At 46.2% G+C, this 15,432-nt stretch overlaps 1 protein-coding gene across 1 annotated transcript in view; it reads left to right on the top strand.

Annotated features, from left to right (window-relative positions):
- The first annotated feature begins 8,489 nt into the window (after positions 1–8,489).
- PHGDH (phosphoglycerate dehydrogenase) overlaps positions 8,490–15,432 on the top strand; it is a 34,524-nt gene continuing 27,581 nt past the window's right edge. Inside the window, exon 1 of the mRNA XM_054565010.1 lies at positions 8,490–8,834. Within this exon, the coding sequence (XP_054420985.1) occupies positions 8,697–8,834 (138 nt within the window). The 5' untranslated portion in view covers positions 8,490–8,696. The remainder of the gene's footprint in view (positions 8,835–15,432) is intronic.

Genomic DNA, 15,432 nt, shown 5'->3' with positions numbered 1-15,432 from the left:
AAGGTGTGTCCAAGGACTGCGTCTCAAGCCACGGAAGATCCTTTTAGTTAGATGTGCCGTCCATGTTCTTACATGACGACATTAAAAGTGAAAGGCTGAATTCCTGGTTCTCGCCCCACTTGCCTCTATGGCTGCATGTGTTTGCCTCCCTCCTGCTACTCTGCTGGTGCTCACCGTGGTGACAGCACAATCCCTACCAATGATGCAGCCAAAGGTCCTGGAGGCACTAGAATGATGCTCGTGCATGGCCTTTTTCATTGAGTTTCATGAACACGGCATGCTGTCTCCCCATTCCCCCAACACACCTAAAGGGCCTGCACTCGCTGTTTCCTGTGTGGAGCATTCTTTCCTCCTTTTCATTCAGTCTCTCTCCCCCTGAAAGGCTGTAAGGGCCAAGTTCACATCTATTCTTCCTTCAGATACCATCTGGAGCTTCACTCCCTCAAAGAACCCTTCCTGCTCCCCTTCCTCCCACTCCCCCCAAGTCTTGATTAAGTTTCAAGAAACTCAAAGAACCAATTCTCTGTAACATTTGTCCTGCATTTCAGTTATACCCTCATGTGCGATTATTTGGTTAAGGCTTGTCACCTCCACTAGAAATAAACTCCATGAAAGCCAGGACCCCAGCACCTCCCAGCATGTCATAGCTGTTTAATGATCTAGGGTGTGTGGAAGGAATGAATGAGGAGTGGGGACAATGTCTCCCTTTCCCCGCCCCGCCTCTGCCACCTGAGTGTGCTAGAACAGCATTCGCTGTGACCCAGGGTCACCTCCCTCAAATAGCTCTTTAATATTTTTCACTTTGTTACCATGCCCAATATTCGTATTATTATGGTGGCTATTTTTCATTTTGCTACCATACCATGCGACACTCCATGGCTCAAAATCCAGCCCTTTGAAGTGGTTGGGGGATGGGCAGTGCATCATCCCTCATTTTCTGTTTCTTATCTCTGGTCAGGCATCCTTAATCAATAATCACTCCAGGGAATAGATGCCTGAGGAGTAAATAGGGAGGGGACAGTTGGGAGCGATTCCTGGTCCCATCTATCCTGTCTCTCACTTTAGGCGATTGATAAAGCCTCAGGGACTTTAAGCAACCAGCTGAGAGGGTCTATGGGAGGAGCTAGGGCTTATGGGAGTTCTCAAACTCTATGTAATGGGAAGAACCCTGCACGGGAGAACCCTCCTGGAAGAACTCCATGTTTAGAATAAAGGTCTATGATTCTAATTCCCCTTCCCTTAACTTCCTTTTCCCTTCTGTGAATACCCCTCCCCTGCCTTGGCACACAAGCAGAGCATGCACGTGGCTTGCCATATCTGCATGTACTGGGTTGCAAAAGTTTCTTTTTTCTGAATACTTCCTTTTTGGTGACGAAACACCGAGTTGATATCTTTTTGTTGTTGTTGTTGTTGTTGTTGACACTGTGAAAGAGAAAACCACAGGCCCAAAAGGGCATCACTTATGTTCAAGCCCATGGTACAAGCCTAGATTTAATATCTGGCCAAATTACTGTTTCATTCTCTTCCAGGAACTAACTTTTAATCCACTGGTCTGGGATTTTCTGGTCAAGCACCGGTGAGACAGAGTCACATGGGCCCTCTGCACTCTCCATGGAAGGAAGAGACAAGCTGCTTAATGAAAACCCTTCCCTGTTCTCTTCCCCAAAAAGGCATTCTGGTCTAAACATAATCCTTTCTTTTCCTTTGTTAATAGCTCCCTCGCCGTCATCTTCTGCCTATAAAAACCTTCCATTTGTACAGTTTCTCCGTGAACCCTTCTAATGGCTAAATGGGATGCTGCCCTATTCATGAATCACTTAACAGCCAATTAGATCTTCAAATTAATTTGGTTGAATTTTGTTTTTTAACAATGTTTAACCAGGAATACTCAGGGTTTTGTTTGTCTGTTTGTTTTAATGTAAACTCCATAGTTAATTAGAGGCAAGGTGGAGAATGGGTCCACTCATGTTCCTTCTACTATTCTTGTCTCCTAAAATTTTCTGTTTCATTGCTATTTAATCTCTCTGTCCTGGATAAAACTTTGTTCTTTTTATTTTGTGTGGTTTCCAAGTATGTTAAATTTTTGTCACTGCAATACAAAAGTATCACAACATGGCAGCTTAAAACAACACACATTTATTCTTTCTGAGTTCTGGAGTTCAGAAACCTGAAACCAGTTTCACGGGGCTATAAAGTCATGGTGCCCTTCTAGAGGTTCTGGGGGAGAATATGTCTTCTTGCCTCTTCCAGTAGCTACAGGCCACCTGCACTCCTGGCTTGTGGACCCTTCTTCCGTTTTCAAAGCACATCATTCCAACCTCTACTTCCGTCATCGCATGGCCTTCCGTCCCACAACTTCTGTGCCCTTCTTCTAAGGGCTCTTGTGATCACATCTCTCCAACCCCTAGGTCATCTAGGGCTGTCTCCCCACCTCCAACATCTTAACATCATCACATCTTCAAAGTCCTTTCGCTTATCATGTAAGGTAACATATTCACAGGGTCAGGGCCTTGGGGTGGACATCTTGGGGGACATTATTCAGCCTACCACACCAAGACTCACATTACTTAGTAAGTGTCAATATTAGACAAATTCCCAAGCAGTAGAATCCCTGGTTTCTGCCTGTCATCAATAGGCATAACATTCAAGCCTTTCGTGTTGTTTTTGAATTAAATGTGCTATTTTATCTACGGAAGGATCTTCAAGTTGTTTTGAAAGACACAAAGGCAGCACAATTAGAAATTTAACTAGAGAGAAAGAAATGCCCTAACCCTAAATTCACCACCTATTGTCACATAATCTTTGGTAAATCTCTAAATTGTAAAGTTGGGATAAATATAACAACATGTCTCAGATTTGTCATTTGCCAAAGGAGAATAACAGTGGTACTGCCCCCGTAGAGTTGTGAGGACTTACTAAATTATACGTATCCAGCACTTCAAAATGATCAGTAATTTTTGAGCCATTATTGTTGCTATTTTTCATTTTGTTGCCATAGCAATCCATGTCAATGTGGGTTTCTAACAAGGGGTCCGTGGATCCTAGGCGAGCCATGAATAGGCTTCAGGAGGTACATGAATCCCCACAGCTGCACAGGGTAGGTGAGAAGTTTTGTAGCTTTCATCAGATTCTCAGAGAGTTCAGGACGTGGACAGCTTTTAAGACATCGCAGTGGGCGGTAAGGAGAGGAGAGCTGGCGGTCGGAGAGGGAAGCTCTCTGAAGACTGGACTCGTGAGGCAGACTCTCTGGCGCCATTCCCAGGTCAGCAGGTTTACCATGTGATTTTATCAGAGACCTGGTGTTGGCCCGAATTTCAGAGACCACTAGCCTAACTCACAAGAGACCAGGGCACAAACTTGAATGCTTCCTGTTCACGAACATTAATGCTCATTTTCCTCGCCCCCTGCCACTCGACAGCATGTCCCTGTGGGCAGGGGCGCTTCAAAAAAAATCCTTTTCACTTCTGCCTGTTTGTCCTTTTGCCATAGGACTTAAAGATGTTAAGGTTTGGAGAGAACAGGTCCACCCAGCAGCCCTACCCTGATACCCATCAGAGTGTCTGGACATAAATTACTCAGAGGAATGGTAAAGAAAGGGAATTGCACAATTCCGAAGGCATATTTTTTATACAGACATGATAAAATCTGATGAATCCTCCCTGGACCACATCAAAGCACACTTTGTCAATGACCTGTCAGTCACCTGCACTGTCTTCCTCGCTTTCTGCTGGAACAGGGCTGGGTAAAAGCCAAGACTCACCTGGACCATCTTAAACATGCAGCCCAGCCTTTCTATGAATATAGTCTTCGTGCAGAAAAATCAGACTACAATTGATTATATTAATTTTTTTCATTTTAACATTCAATATAAAGTTTGGAGGAAACAGAATTCTGCTTCCCTGAATTTGATCTGGTGGTTCCCAAAACTCCTTTGTCAGGTATTTACCTTTCCTCAGGATGGGTTACTTTCTTAGGTGGTTAACTTCATCCATTATTCATTGTTGTTTTTTTTTTAAAGTTTTATTTATTTATTTTTAGAGAGAGGGGAAAGGAGGGCGAAAGAGAGGGAGCGAAACATCGATCAGTTGCCTCTCATGAGCAGCCTGACTGGGGATTGAACCTGCAACCCAGGCATGTGCTCCAACCTGGAATTGAACTGGCCACCTTTCGCTTTACAGAACGACGCCCAATCCGCTGAGTTACACCAGTCAGGGCTCATTGATTTTTATTAGTTGCACAATCAGGGTTGCCTTGCTAAGTTCAGAGTGTACCTTACTGAGTTGCTTCAGGTGCCAAACAGGGGACCCAATGCTGCTAATCATTATCATGTGGTACTCACTGTCATCATTATTATAGTGCTAATAAAAACACCACTGTGAAAGGAGCTTTTATGTGTGTGTGTGTGTGTGTGTGTGTGTGTTAATATAAAGTGATCATTTTAAAACTTAGGTAATATTTGGCCCTCCTTGTCCCTTCAATGACTTCTCATCCTCTTTGGAATAAAATCTAAACTCCTTGCCTCGTAGAGTGACGTTGGTGTTGCCAACCCAGGGACCTCATGTGACTTGTTCAGCATCTTGACCCCAGGGCCCAGCGTTTGCCTGGCACACAGAAAGCGCTACAGAAATATCTGTGGGCAAGTTCCTGGAATGTGCCAGACACGGCCTGCTTTTCCCTTTGCCTAGAAGTCTCTTACTTTACATAACTGGCTCCTTATTTCAAACTCAATACAAATAATCCTCTTCTTGGAAAGGTCTTCCCTGATGATAAATTCACTCCGCTGGTACCCTGCTCTCCCCATCACATCGCTTTGCTTTATATTCTTCATTATACTTATCACACCCTGAGACGACCTTGCCCCATTTTTCATGTATTTATTTATTTTCTGTCACCAACCAGAATTGGGGGTAGTTACTTTCTGTCACCACCGTGCTTGTCTGGTTCAAAGCCTCATTCCCAGCACCCTAAGCCATACCTGGCACATTACCGGCTCTCAATAGATATGTGTTGCCCGACTGACTGGCAGAACGAACAAACAAATGAATGAAAGTCAAGCACCTATAGATGGCACTCAGTTGTGTGTTTTGCCTTGTTTAATCCTCACAACAACTTTTTGAGGTAAGCACTATCCTACTATCAGTCCTATATTATCAAGAAGAAAACTACGTCTTAGAAAGGCAATGTAGTTTGCCCAAGGTCATGTTATTAGTAATTTGAGAAGCTGACATTCAAATCCCCATGTGCCTGTTTTACAGATAGCAATTCATCTGCCTCTCAAAATCTGTTTCGTTCTTTTTGAGGTGAGTTTGGAGATCCCAGGTGGACTCCACATTGGAAAATGGGATTCCTGCTTCTCATGCTCCTCCCTCCATTGACCTCCTGCGCCACAGGTGGAGCAGCTGGCCCCTGGGGATGCTGTGCCCTCAGGTGCCTGCGGAGCGGCCTGCCCTGGCGGGTCCCGCACACCAGGAAGCAGGAGCATGCATATCGCTTGTGAGCTTCCTGCTCCAAAAGTGAGCCAAGAAGAAGCTGGCCTGGGATTCCACAAGGACCTTTCCCCCAAACTCACTCATCAGGAGTCTTCCCAAGGGGCTGGGGCCGGGGGAAGGGGAAGGAGCGAGGAGTCCAGAGGAAAAAGGAGAACTATGTTCCTAATACTTCTAAGAGGGCCGAAGTTCCTGTTCTAAGGAAGCAGACAATTACCCAAGGAGAGGGAGAACATTTCCCGTGCTCCAACACTCAGTTATAAAAGTAAAACCCTCACCTTGCAATAGATGTTGGAAATAAAGGTGATTGTTGGGGGTGTATGTGGCGGAAGGGGTACTAACTACATTAGCTACATCAGGGCTCAGCTCAGCCAGCTGATTTAATCATATCACTTCTAAAAAATTACTCAGCATCTCTGAGTCAAGTTTAGAGTCAAGTTTAAACTCCCTCTCAGGGCAAGGCCCTTCATGGGCAGCCCCTGGCCCCTCTGCAGTCTCATCTGCTCCCCCTGGCATCTGTTTTGCAATTCTTCACATTTCTGGGCCTTCATAAATGTCATTTCTTCTCCATGTGGCTACTTCCTCATCGGCTCTCAACACCAGGCAATTTGAAGAGCAGTTTGAAGGCAGATTAAGTTTCACTCATCTCCATATCCTCCATCCTCTCAGTGGGGTTGTCTTCAAGGAGCACCAGTGTCAGCTCAGAGGCAACCTTGCCAGAAGAAGGCTGCCTGGGGCCTCTGAGCTGTGCTGGGATGGGGGTGGGGGGCTCTCCTTCTTCCTCCCAAAGCACTTCAGCACATACCTACTTACAGTTCTAATGCTATATTTTAAATCTTGTTTTTGTTTCTTAGTGAGGAAAGAGAGGTATCGTATGCATCCCCAGTATTAAGTATAGTCCTGGCAGATAGTAGATGTTCAATAAATTGATTTGTGAATGAAATCTTTTTCCACAATGTGGAAAGCACCGTGCTGGGCACTGTTAGGGGGTTACAAAACTGTACCTCTGACCTTAATGGGGGTGGGGGAACGGGACAGGAACCATTCGCATATATGTTATACAGGGCACTGTGAGGTAACGTGAAGATAGTGCTATAGAAATTTAAGGAGAACATTTCTGACTTATTGATGGTAAAAATTATCACGCACCCTCCTTTCCATCTGGAAATTGACTCTTTTCTGATAACTAATTTTCTTGATGGGCTTCGAAGTGTCCTTCATTGTGTGGCATAGAAAATAAACAAAGAAAATAATGCCCAGGTATCAGGTGTGGAAGGGCCTCTGGGATGCGGCTTCGATAGAATCCAAGAAGTTTGACTTAGGGTAAAGGGGTGAAGTTATACCGTAGAGAGAGCTGGGTTTAGGCTCTACCTTGAATGGAAGCAGAGGGTGAGTCGTGGGAGGGGTTGAATGAAAGTAGTAACAAAAATGAGAGCTTCCTAAGTCCCTTCATTAGCCTCTGGCGCTGGGTCTACTGTGTGCGCCCAGCATCCCCAGGACTTCCTCCTGAAAGGAAGAGAAGTGGAATACTCCTGAGTGCTGGAGTTAACAAAAAGTCATCCAAAGGAGTGAACAAGATAGCAAATGATCTTCTTTCCGATTGGGAACATTTGGTCTAAAACCTGATTTGTGCCTAGGAATTCTCAGTCCAAAATTTGTATTTCTTCATAGTATTGACATTGCGTAGTTCTATAGGATAAGGGTCTACACTTGAGTCTTTTGGATGGTGCAGAATTATGGCCCACGACAGTTAACTGAGCCAGCCATCTGTGAGTAATCTTGATTCTGCTTCTCATCCTAGGTGGCTTTTTTTTTTTAAGATTTTATTTATGTATTTTTAGAGAGGGGAAGGGAAGGAGAGAAACATCGATGTGTGGTTGCCTCTCAGGCGCCCCCTACTGGAGACTTGGCTGGCAACCCAGGCATGTGCCCTCACTGAGAATCTAACCAGAGTCCCTCTGGTTCGCAGGCCTGTTTTCAGTCCACTCAGCCACACCAGCCAGGGCCCTAAATAATCCACAGGTGAACAACTGATGGTCCCCAAAGGGTAGGGGAAGACAAGGGGAAGGGGATTAGGAAGCACAAACTTCCAGGTATACACTAAAATATGGGGATGTACTGTACAGCATAGGAAATAGAGTCAATGACATTGTAAGAGTTACAGTGACAGTTACCAGACAGACTTATGGTGGTGATCACTTTGCAAGGTGCAATATATAAATGTTGAATCACTATGTTGTATACTTGAAACTGACATAATACTGTATGTCATTTACAATTAAAATAAACTATGAAAAAGAGAAATAATCTAAAATGGAATTCTCCAATGTTTCTATAAAGTGGAGCATGGGAGACCGTGCTTGCAGTAGGATTTACACAGAAAGTCAAGAGCTGGGAAGTGCCTTCTCCATCAGCATATAAATTAGTCTAGACTGAGATACTGATAGATCATTTTCCTTTTCTTCATTTTTATTATCAGAGAGAAAGTGGAGGAGGAAGAGAATAATGAATTTGGACAAACATTCTGTCTAAATTTACCAGGTTCTTGCACTTTTTTAAACTCAGGATTCTCATTGCATCATTCATTTGGAATTAATAATCACTGCTTTGTGAGTTCTCAGGAACGGTTTCCTATTGCTTTTTATTTAACTTTCCGTGCTTGTGTCTTTAGTGCCCTCAGATGTTTGGTCACCAGAGGAAAGGGACTATGTCTTTTTAATGTTCCAGCCCCCTTCAACATCCAGCACAGTGCCTTGCACATAATGGGTGTGTGTTCCGTAAGTGCTGTTCAGGAATTCATAAATGAGTCCTTGGGAGGAAAGAACATGAAACATTATTCTCACGGTGAGAACGAATCTTTCTCAGTTCATTTCAGATATAAATCAGCTAGTCAGCGTAAATGGTGCTTCTATATGCTCACCAGATGCAGGGAAGGGTTTTGGCTGAGATTGAGAGATTCAGTGCCAGAGAATAATATAGTGGGAGGGGCACTGAAGGCCCAGAACCTCGAGGAGGAGGCGGAGTCATCGCGAGTTGGAGCATTTCTGTCCAATCAAAAGGAGACAGTAGGAGCAGGAGGGGGAGATAAAGGGGGAGCGGGAGATCGTGAATCCTGCCCAGTTACTCTAGCCCGGCGGTCGTAACAGCTGCTTCTCGGCTTAGGTGTTTTTTGCGCGGGGAGAACGGTCGATTCCGAGGCCGGCTCCAGCAATGGCCTTTGCAAATCTGCGGAAAGTGCTCATCAGTGATAGTCTGGACCCTTGCTGCCGGAAGATCCTGCAAGATGGAGGGCTGCAGGTGGTGGAGAAGCAGAACCTGAGCAAAGAGGAGCTGATTGCCGAGCTGCAGGTAATGCGAGCAGGAGATAGAGAAGCATCCTCCGCGGAAGCAGGCTGGCAGAGCCCGGCCCAGCGCGCCCCACCCCCACTCCCCGTCCCGGGTATCGGTGGGTTCTGGGGCCTCCTGATTTGGTTGGGGTTGAGGGTTGGGGGAGGGGGAGAAGGAGGGAGGAAAAAACGGCGACGAGCTGCAGGATGTAAACTTTCTGTTGAGTTTGCAACCGCACTTTTCATGTTGGCTTGCCACCCACGAGCAGTGCAACGTGTAGACTGCTCCAAAGGGTCCTGCAGGCTGCCCGCGGGATGCCAGCGCGGCTCCCCAGCGCCTTGGTGCGCAGTGGCCCAGGCGGCTGGGCGCCGCGCGGGGGCACAGGGGGAGGCGCGCCAAAGTGGCTTCCCGGCTCAGGGACAGGAGATCTTCCCCCAACTAAGCCCTGGCTCTCTCGGCCGAGTCCTGCCTTCCCTGGGGGGCGCTGGCCGAGTCCCAGCCTGTCTCGTGGCAGCTAGAGAAGCTGCAGAAAAGGCAGCAAGCGTACCCGCCTTTCGTCTGACGCAAGACTGCTACGACTTTTCACCGCCCCTCGGCCTCCTGGGAACTCAGAGGAAACGGGCGGGCTGGGGGCGCCCGAGTTCCCCCAGCGGCCCACGCGGCCGCCGCCTCGGGGGTCCAGGCTTAGTCTCCGCACGTGGCCTCCGCAGATGGCCTCGCCTTGGCCTCATTGCTGGTCAGGAATGACAAGACTGGACTAGAATCGATTACAGGCGCCCCCAGCAAATTGGTATACTATTTCTTAGCAAATCTTTCTCAGGAACGTATCTCGGTTTGTTGTGATACAGAATTAGCGCAATCTACTTCCAATCTTAATCTACCTTGGTTGTAAGGGTCCTGTGAGATTTGGTGTCCTCGTCCAGTGAATGTCACATGTTTTGTGAACTCTTCAGCCCCTTCACTTATATGCTCGCAGCACCTGGGTGTCTACCCCACCCCCGCAACTTCTACACCCTGCGGTGTAGCCGCCTACCAGCCTCAGCAGGGACCCACCCCTTCCACCCTCCTTTCCAAAAGAGGCGGCGACTGTTACTTTCTCCGTGCCACTACCGCATGGTCTTCATCACAGTGCAGCCTTCTCTGCCGCTGTGTCTGCTGAGGCGTTTCTCCATGGACCCTCCGCCCCTCCCCGCCATACCCACCCTGTCCTATACTCACAGAAGTGTCTGACCGGCCCTTGCCTTCAGGACCCTTGTAGGCGAGTTAGGGAGACTGGCCAAACAGCGGCGACTGACCAGATAAATGGTAAATGAGGTCATCCCGCAGCAGCCCGGCTTCTGCTTGATCTGCCCGCTGAAAGAGTGGAGAGGAGCGATCAGCCTGGACGGAGTGGGCTCAGGCCCTGACCTTAGGAGCAGGGTAGGTCTAGATGAGACAGAGGCACCTCACAGTCTTCGCCTCCTCTTTTGTATGGGTAGTATTAGCAACCTCCACCAGGCCACTGGAGTGGGAGAGAGGCCTTCCCTTGGGGGCTTTGTAGCTTTCTTAGGGAAGTTAGACATCTTTTGGGGTTGGGGGTGGGGGGTTTCCTGAGGTTGGGAAGGCAGCCAGGTGGGTGCTGGGAGTTTGCAGCTCATCTCTGGAGGCCTTTGGGAAAGGCCCTGCGAACTTGCAGGGCGGAAGGGGTGTTTTCTTGGCTAGACTGCCCGGCATCCTTGGGTTGTTTGGGAGCACCCAGCCTTCCTGTCTGTTTTTGTAAAACATTCAGTTTGGAGAGTCTCTCTGGCAGCCCACTAGAAGGTTCTTCTCTCTGCTCTGTGCCTTTTTATTCCGCATGCAGAGGCGTCTGTGTTAGTGTCCCTGCATTACCGCTGCGCGCCCCGCCCCCGTTTAAATCTTTCTAACACTGAAGTAAGCTCCAGCACATGGCTTGAAACCAGGCCTGGCCTCTGTTCCCACTTGGTATTCTGGGCAGGCACAGCTTGCTCGCTGCCCCCCACCCTCTCCCCGCCAGAACGGTCCTTTTCAGACTTGAAGCAAGTCACAGCTAGTCCATTGCCGGGAAATGAAGTCGGTTTAATGGGTCATGATTAGCATTTAAAAAACACAAAATGAGAAATATCAGAGAGCAGTGGCAATACTAAGGCTAATATTATGTCATGAAATTTGTTTCAGTTATGTGTGTAGTTGTTGGAGGGGGTGGGGTATGTGAGCTTAAAATCACAATTTAATCTTGTGTTTCATAACTGTCGGTCTAAAAAAGGTTTAGAAAACACTGGCTTGGCATAGTAAAGCATCTTGTTTGAAGCTCACAAAACTGAGACTGTGTACCCCTTGTCTATCAGAAGGCGCCACGTCTTAAATAGGCAAGGAACATTTAAGTCTACCCATGGATCAGTGGCTTTTAAACTTTGACCATGACCCAAAATCAGAAATTCACTTTACATCACAACTCGCTATGCACACACTTATGTGTACACATACACACTGAAGTTTAATGACCTGATATACCTTCACTATATGTGATGCATTCACATATTTTCTCCTGTTTTATTAAATAGCAATGCTGGTCAGAATCCAGGTAGACCACATGCTGGTAATGCATTTAACTTATGGAAGCACATTTATACCTTTATCTCAGAATTTTAAGAAAGATAAAGAAGGGAATAAATTTCCATGCAACAGCCTTTTGAAAGGTTCATTTAGAATAAGAACTTCCAGCCTGTACATCAGGATTCAGTTTGCAAAAGTTAAAAAAATCCCCTACTTCATCAGGGTCACAGCTATTGCACAGAACAGTGCCCCCCTGCATCCTGTATGGCTGGGGAACCTGACCTGGAAAGACTCGTTGGCTGCTTGCGTGATGTTAAGTCAGAGGCAAGAGCAATGCTAGAATCACCCGTGAGGCCAACCCTGTCCTCCCTGGGAAAGAAAGTACGTGTGAACTTGAGAAGCGTGAATGAGTTTCCACTGCTGAGCTGGCAGTTTGTCCGGAACAGCCATAAATCCAGCAGAACAGTGGCTTGCTGTCCTCCAGCTCACAGGCAGCTGGGGGATGGGGCCCAGGAGGAGGTGTTCCTGTGCCCCGCGATGCTCCTAACCCTGATACGCACTCGGTGGCACTCGGTGGCGAGAGAGGTGTGTTCTGCCCTGGGAGTGCCAAAGAGGACCTTGGGGATGCTGAAGAGAAAAAGGGAGAATCACAGTAAATGGAGGATGAATCGCATTACAGAGGATTTGCAAAAGGCTGCAGTTTTTTTTGTTTTCTAATGAGTAGAGGAGCAGGCAGCAGGGAACCAGATCTCCTCGGGAGGAATAACATGGGGCCTAAGAAGAGGACGGTGCCTGGGAGTGCCTGGTATTTCAAGGAATCAGCAGGAGATAGGTGGGCACATTGTCTCTCATTAGATATATGCTGATCGAACCGGCTGATGATGCAGTTGAATGAAGCTGGAATTGTGGAGGTTGTAAGAGGCCTTGGAAGCTAGAGAACTCTGGCCAAGAGGGGTGGGTCCACGGTTTGCTGAAGAGTTTCCAAGGGCAGATTGTCTTCTTGGTACAGGCAAGCTCTGAATGCATGACCGTGTGGGAACGACTGGAAACTCCTCAGACTTCCTGGCTCCACAGAAAGCTGGTTTGAGGGACACTACCTTTGAGGGAAAAGGAGAGAGGCTGCAGGGTAAATCTCCCTAAGGGCAATCCTTCCCTAGAGAGAGGCTGGGCCAGTTAAAGAAAAACTAGTGCTGTTTCTGAACTCGTCCTCGGGGCCTGCACGAATGGGGTGGGCAGCTGGGAAGCCTCGGTCCTCCCCCATAGCGAGTCTGTTCTGTTCTGTGAGGAGCAGATGCCCAAGGTTTGGGGAGGATGGGGGCAGCTTTGGAGAGAGAAGTCAAGGAGGCCAAACCTTTGGGACTCAAGGGCATGATTGGGTAGAGTGTGAGGAGCATTGCTGGGCCTGAGATGTGGGCCTAGAAAAAAGGAAAGGCAAGGTGATAATAAGGTTGTGACTCCTTGGGTGCTCCCTGCCCCCCTTCTTGTGAGCTGAACTTTGACCCTTGGTCCTGAGCTGACCACTTCATAGGAGGTTCTATTTCCTCGGGGTATTGCCAATGACCTAAGGTGCCGTTGCTGGTGGTAAAGGAATATGCCTTAAACGCGCGTTCCACGCTGCGAAATTGCCCTCCAAAAAGGTTGTGTGATTTACACTCCTGTTTCCCTACCCTTCCCCCAACACTGAGTATGATCAGCTTTCTTTTTGCCAATATGATACCTGAAATTAGCACATTTTTTTCCCCCAGTAAATTTTATTTTTACAAGAAGGCGGCGTGCTTTGGCCAGTGTGGCTCAGTTGGCTGCGCTGACTGGTAAACATAAAGGTCACTGGTGAGGATAAAAAAATAAAAACCAAAAATAAAATAATGCACTGTGTTTTGATCTTCTGAACCTAATACACAAATTTGCCTTACTACTCTCCCGTGGCAAATTGGGACGTTTCCTGATTTGATCTGATTTTTAAAAATCAATTCACAGAGATGTCCAGCAAGGGACATTTTAATAATCTGAAAGTAATTTTAAAGTTATGTACGCATCACTGGTTCGTGAGAAAATGTCAAACATGGTAACACTCTGATGTGAAAATGAGGTGCACGAACAGGGGCATATTAAACTATCATTAACTTGGCTTCTTAATTTTTTATATTTTTCAATGATAGTTGACATTCAATATTTTACAGTACTTTCAAGGGTACAGCATAACAGTTAGACATGTGTGTAATTTACAAAGTGATTACCCCCTGGTAATTCTAGCACCCGCCTGGCACCATACATAGTTATTGCAATATTATTGACTAAACGTTGGGGCAAACATAAGCTTACAGTTGTTTGTATGGAAAATAATACAATAACAAATAATAATACAAGAATAAATTCTGTTTCACGTACTCACAACTGTAAACCTATGTTTGCCCCATCCTATATATTCCCTATGCTGTATTTTACATCCTCATGACTATTTTGTAACTACAAAAATGCATTTTAAAATTTGCATTTTTTTGATATCTAGGGTTTAAAAGTTTTTAATAAATTAATGGCCACTTTGCTAGTTCTTCTATACATTGCCTACATATTACAGCTTTGCCTTTTTTTTAAACTGTGTTTTCTATCACTTAAAAAATTGGCCCTGGCTGGTGTGACTCAGTGGATTGAGTGCCAGCCTGCAAACCAGAGTCACGGGTTCGATTCCCAGTCAGGACACATGCCTGGGTTGCAGGCCAGGTCCCCAGTAGTTTCCATGTGAGAGGCAACCACACATTGATGTTTCTCTCCCTCCATGTTTCTCTCCTCCCCTTCCCCTCTATCTGAAAATAAATAATAAAATCTTTAAAACAATTGATTTGTAGGAAGTCTTGATTATTTTGGGTGATGAATCTTTGTTCTGTTATACATGTTGCAAGGAGTTTCTCCCCTATCAAGCTTGCCTTTAACTCTGTTGATGGGATCTTTTCCATACAGAAATTCAAATTTCAAATGTAATCAAATTTGTTCATATGGTTTTCTGTGGTTTCTGGGACTTGTGCCTTGCTTATGAAACTTTCCCATCCTGAAATCATAAACATATCCTTGCATTTTCTCCTAATGCCTGTATTTTAGAAAAATTCTTTAATTCATCTGGATTTTTAAAAATCTGTAGTGAGGTAGCAATTAAATGTTTTGTTCATTATATTTTCCTAATGCCATTTATTGTCTAGATCTCCCTTCCCCCATCAGTTTGAATTCTGCCTTTATTTTCTAAATTTCCACACATACATGGGTCTGTTTGTTTAGTACCTATTTGGTTTTGTTGGTTGATTTGGCAATTTCTGAACTGTTTTGTCCCCTGGCTCCCCTCTAACTTGCTCTCTTTTTTCAGAGAACTCTTGAGCGTTCACATATATAGATCTGAATCCTCTTTATCATAGTCTAGTGAAGGGATTTCTGATGCTGGATTTTCAATCATGACCTGTTCAGATGTTTGGGAAGAACGGTGGGCGTGGGGAGAATGGTGAGGGTGGGTTTCCATGGGCCTCTCTAATCACAGGATTCGTTTATTCAGTGGAACATTTTTTTTTTTCCTTGCGTATCAGCTATTAAAATAATCTTTGCCTTAGAGACATAAAATACAGATGAGGAAAGCAAACAGCAGGTCAGAGAGAGGACACCTAATTGTGGAACAGACGATGAGAAAGTAGAGGAGGCTCAGTGACGGAGTCAAGGGTTGTTTGCAAAGGTTTTATAGAAGGGAAATTGTGTCTTGGAAAGCTGGTAGTATGTGGCTAGGCAGGGGGATCCTTTTCCTTGGAGCCGTGTGGGGTGGACTTTAATGTGGGACAGACAGCTGTGTCCCCTTTCTGCCCAGGCATTGGCTGATGTTCATCTAGGGAGGTATTCAGAGGACCTGGTGCTGGCTGTCAGCCTAGATAGGGTGGCTCCTGTCTGCTTCCCCTAAGCTCTCCGTGCCTTGCACACACTGAGATCACACTGCACATGTGCAGTGGGAGTCTCCTGTGTCTGTCACTGTGAGCTTGAGGGGTGGAACTGGGAATTACCTTGCGCTGACAGGGTCTAGCATAATGCCGGATCG

Source organism: Pteronotus mesoamericanus, unplaced genomic scaffold, assembly GCF_021234165.1.
Source record: "Pteronotus mesoamericanus isolate MK-2021 breed Mesoamerican mustached bat unplaced genomic scaffold, CSHL_Meso_final scaffold_99, whole genome shotgun sequence".
In the NCBI taxonomy this organism is placed as follows: Eukaryota; Metazoa; Chordata; class Mammalia; order Chiroptera; family Mormoopidae; genus Pteronotus; species Pteronotus mesoamericanus.
The sequence above is the reverse complement of the archived record's forward strand: the minus strand, read 5'-3'. Positions and strand labels throughout refer to the sequence as shown.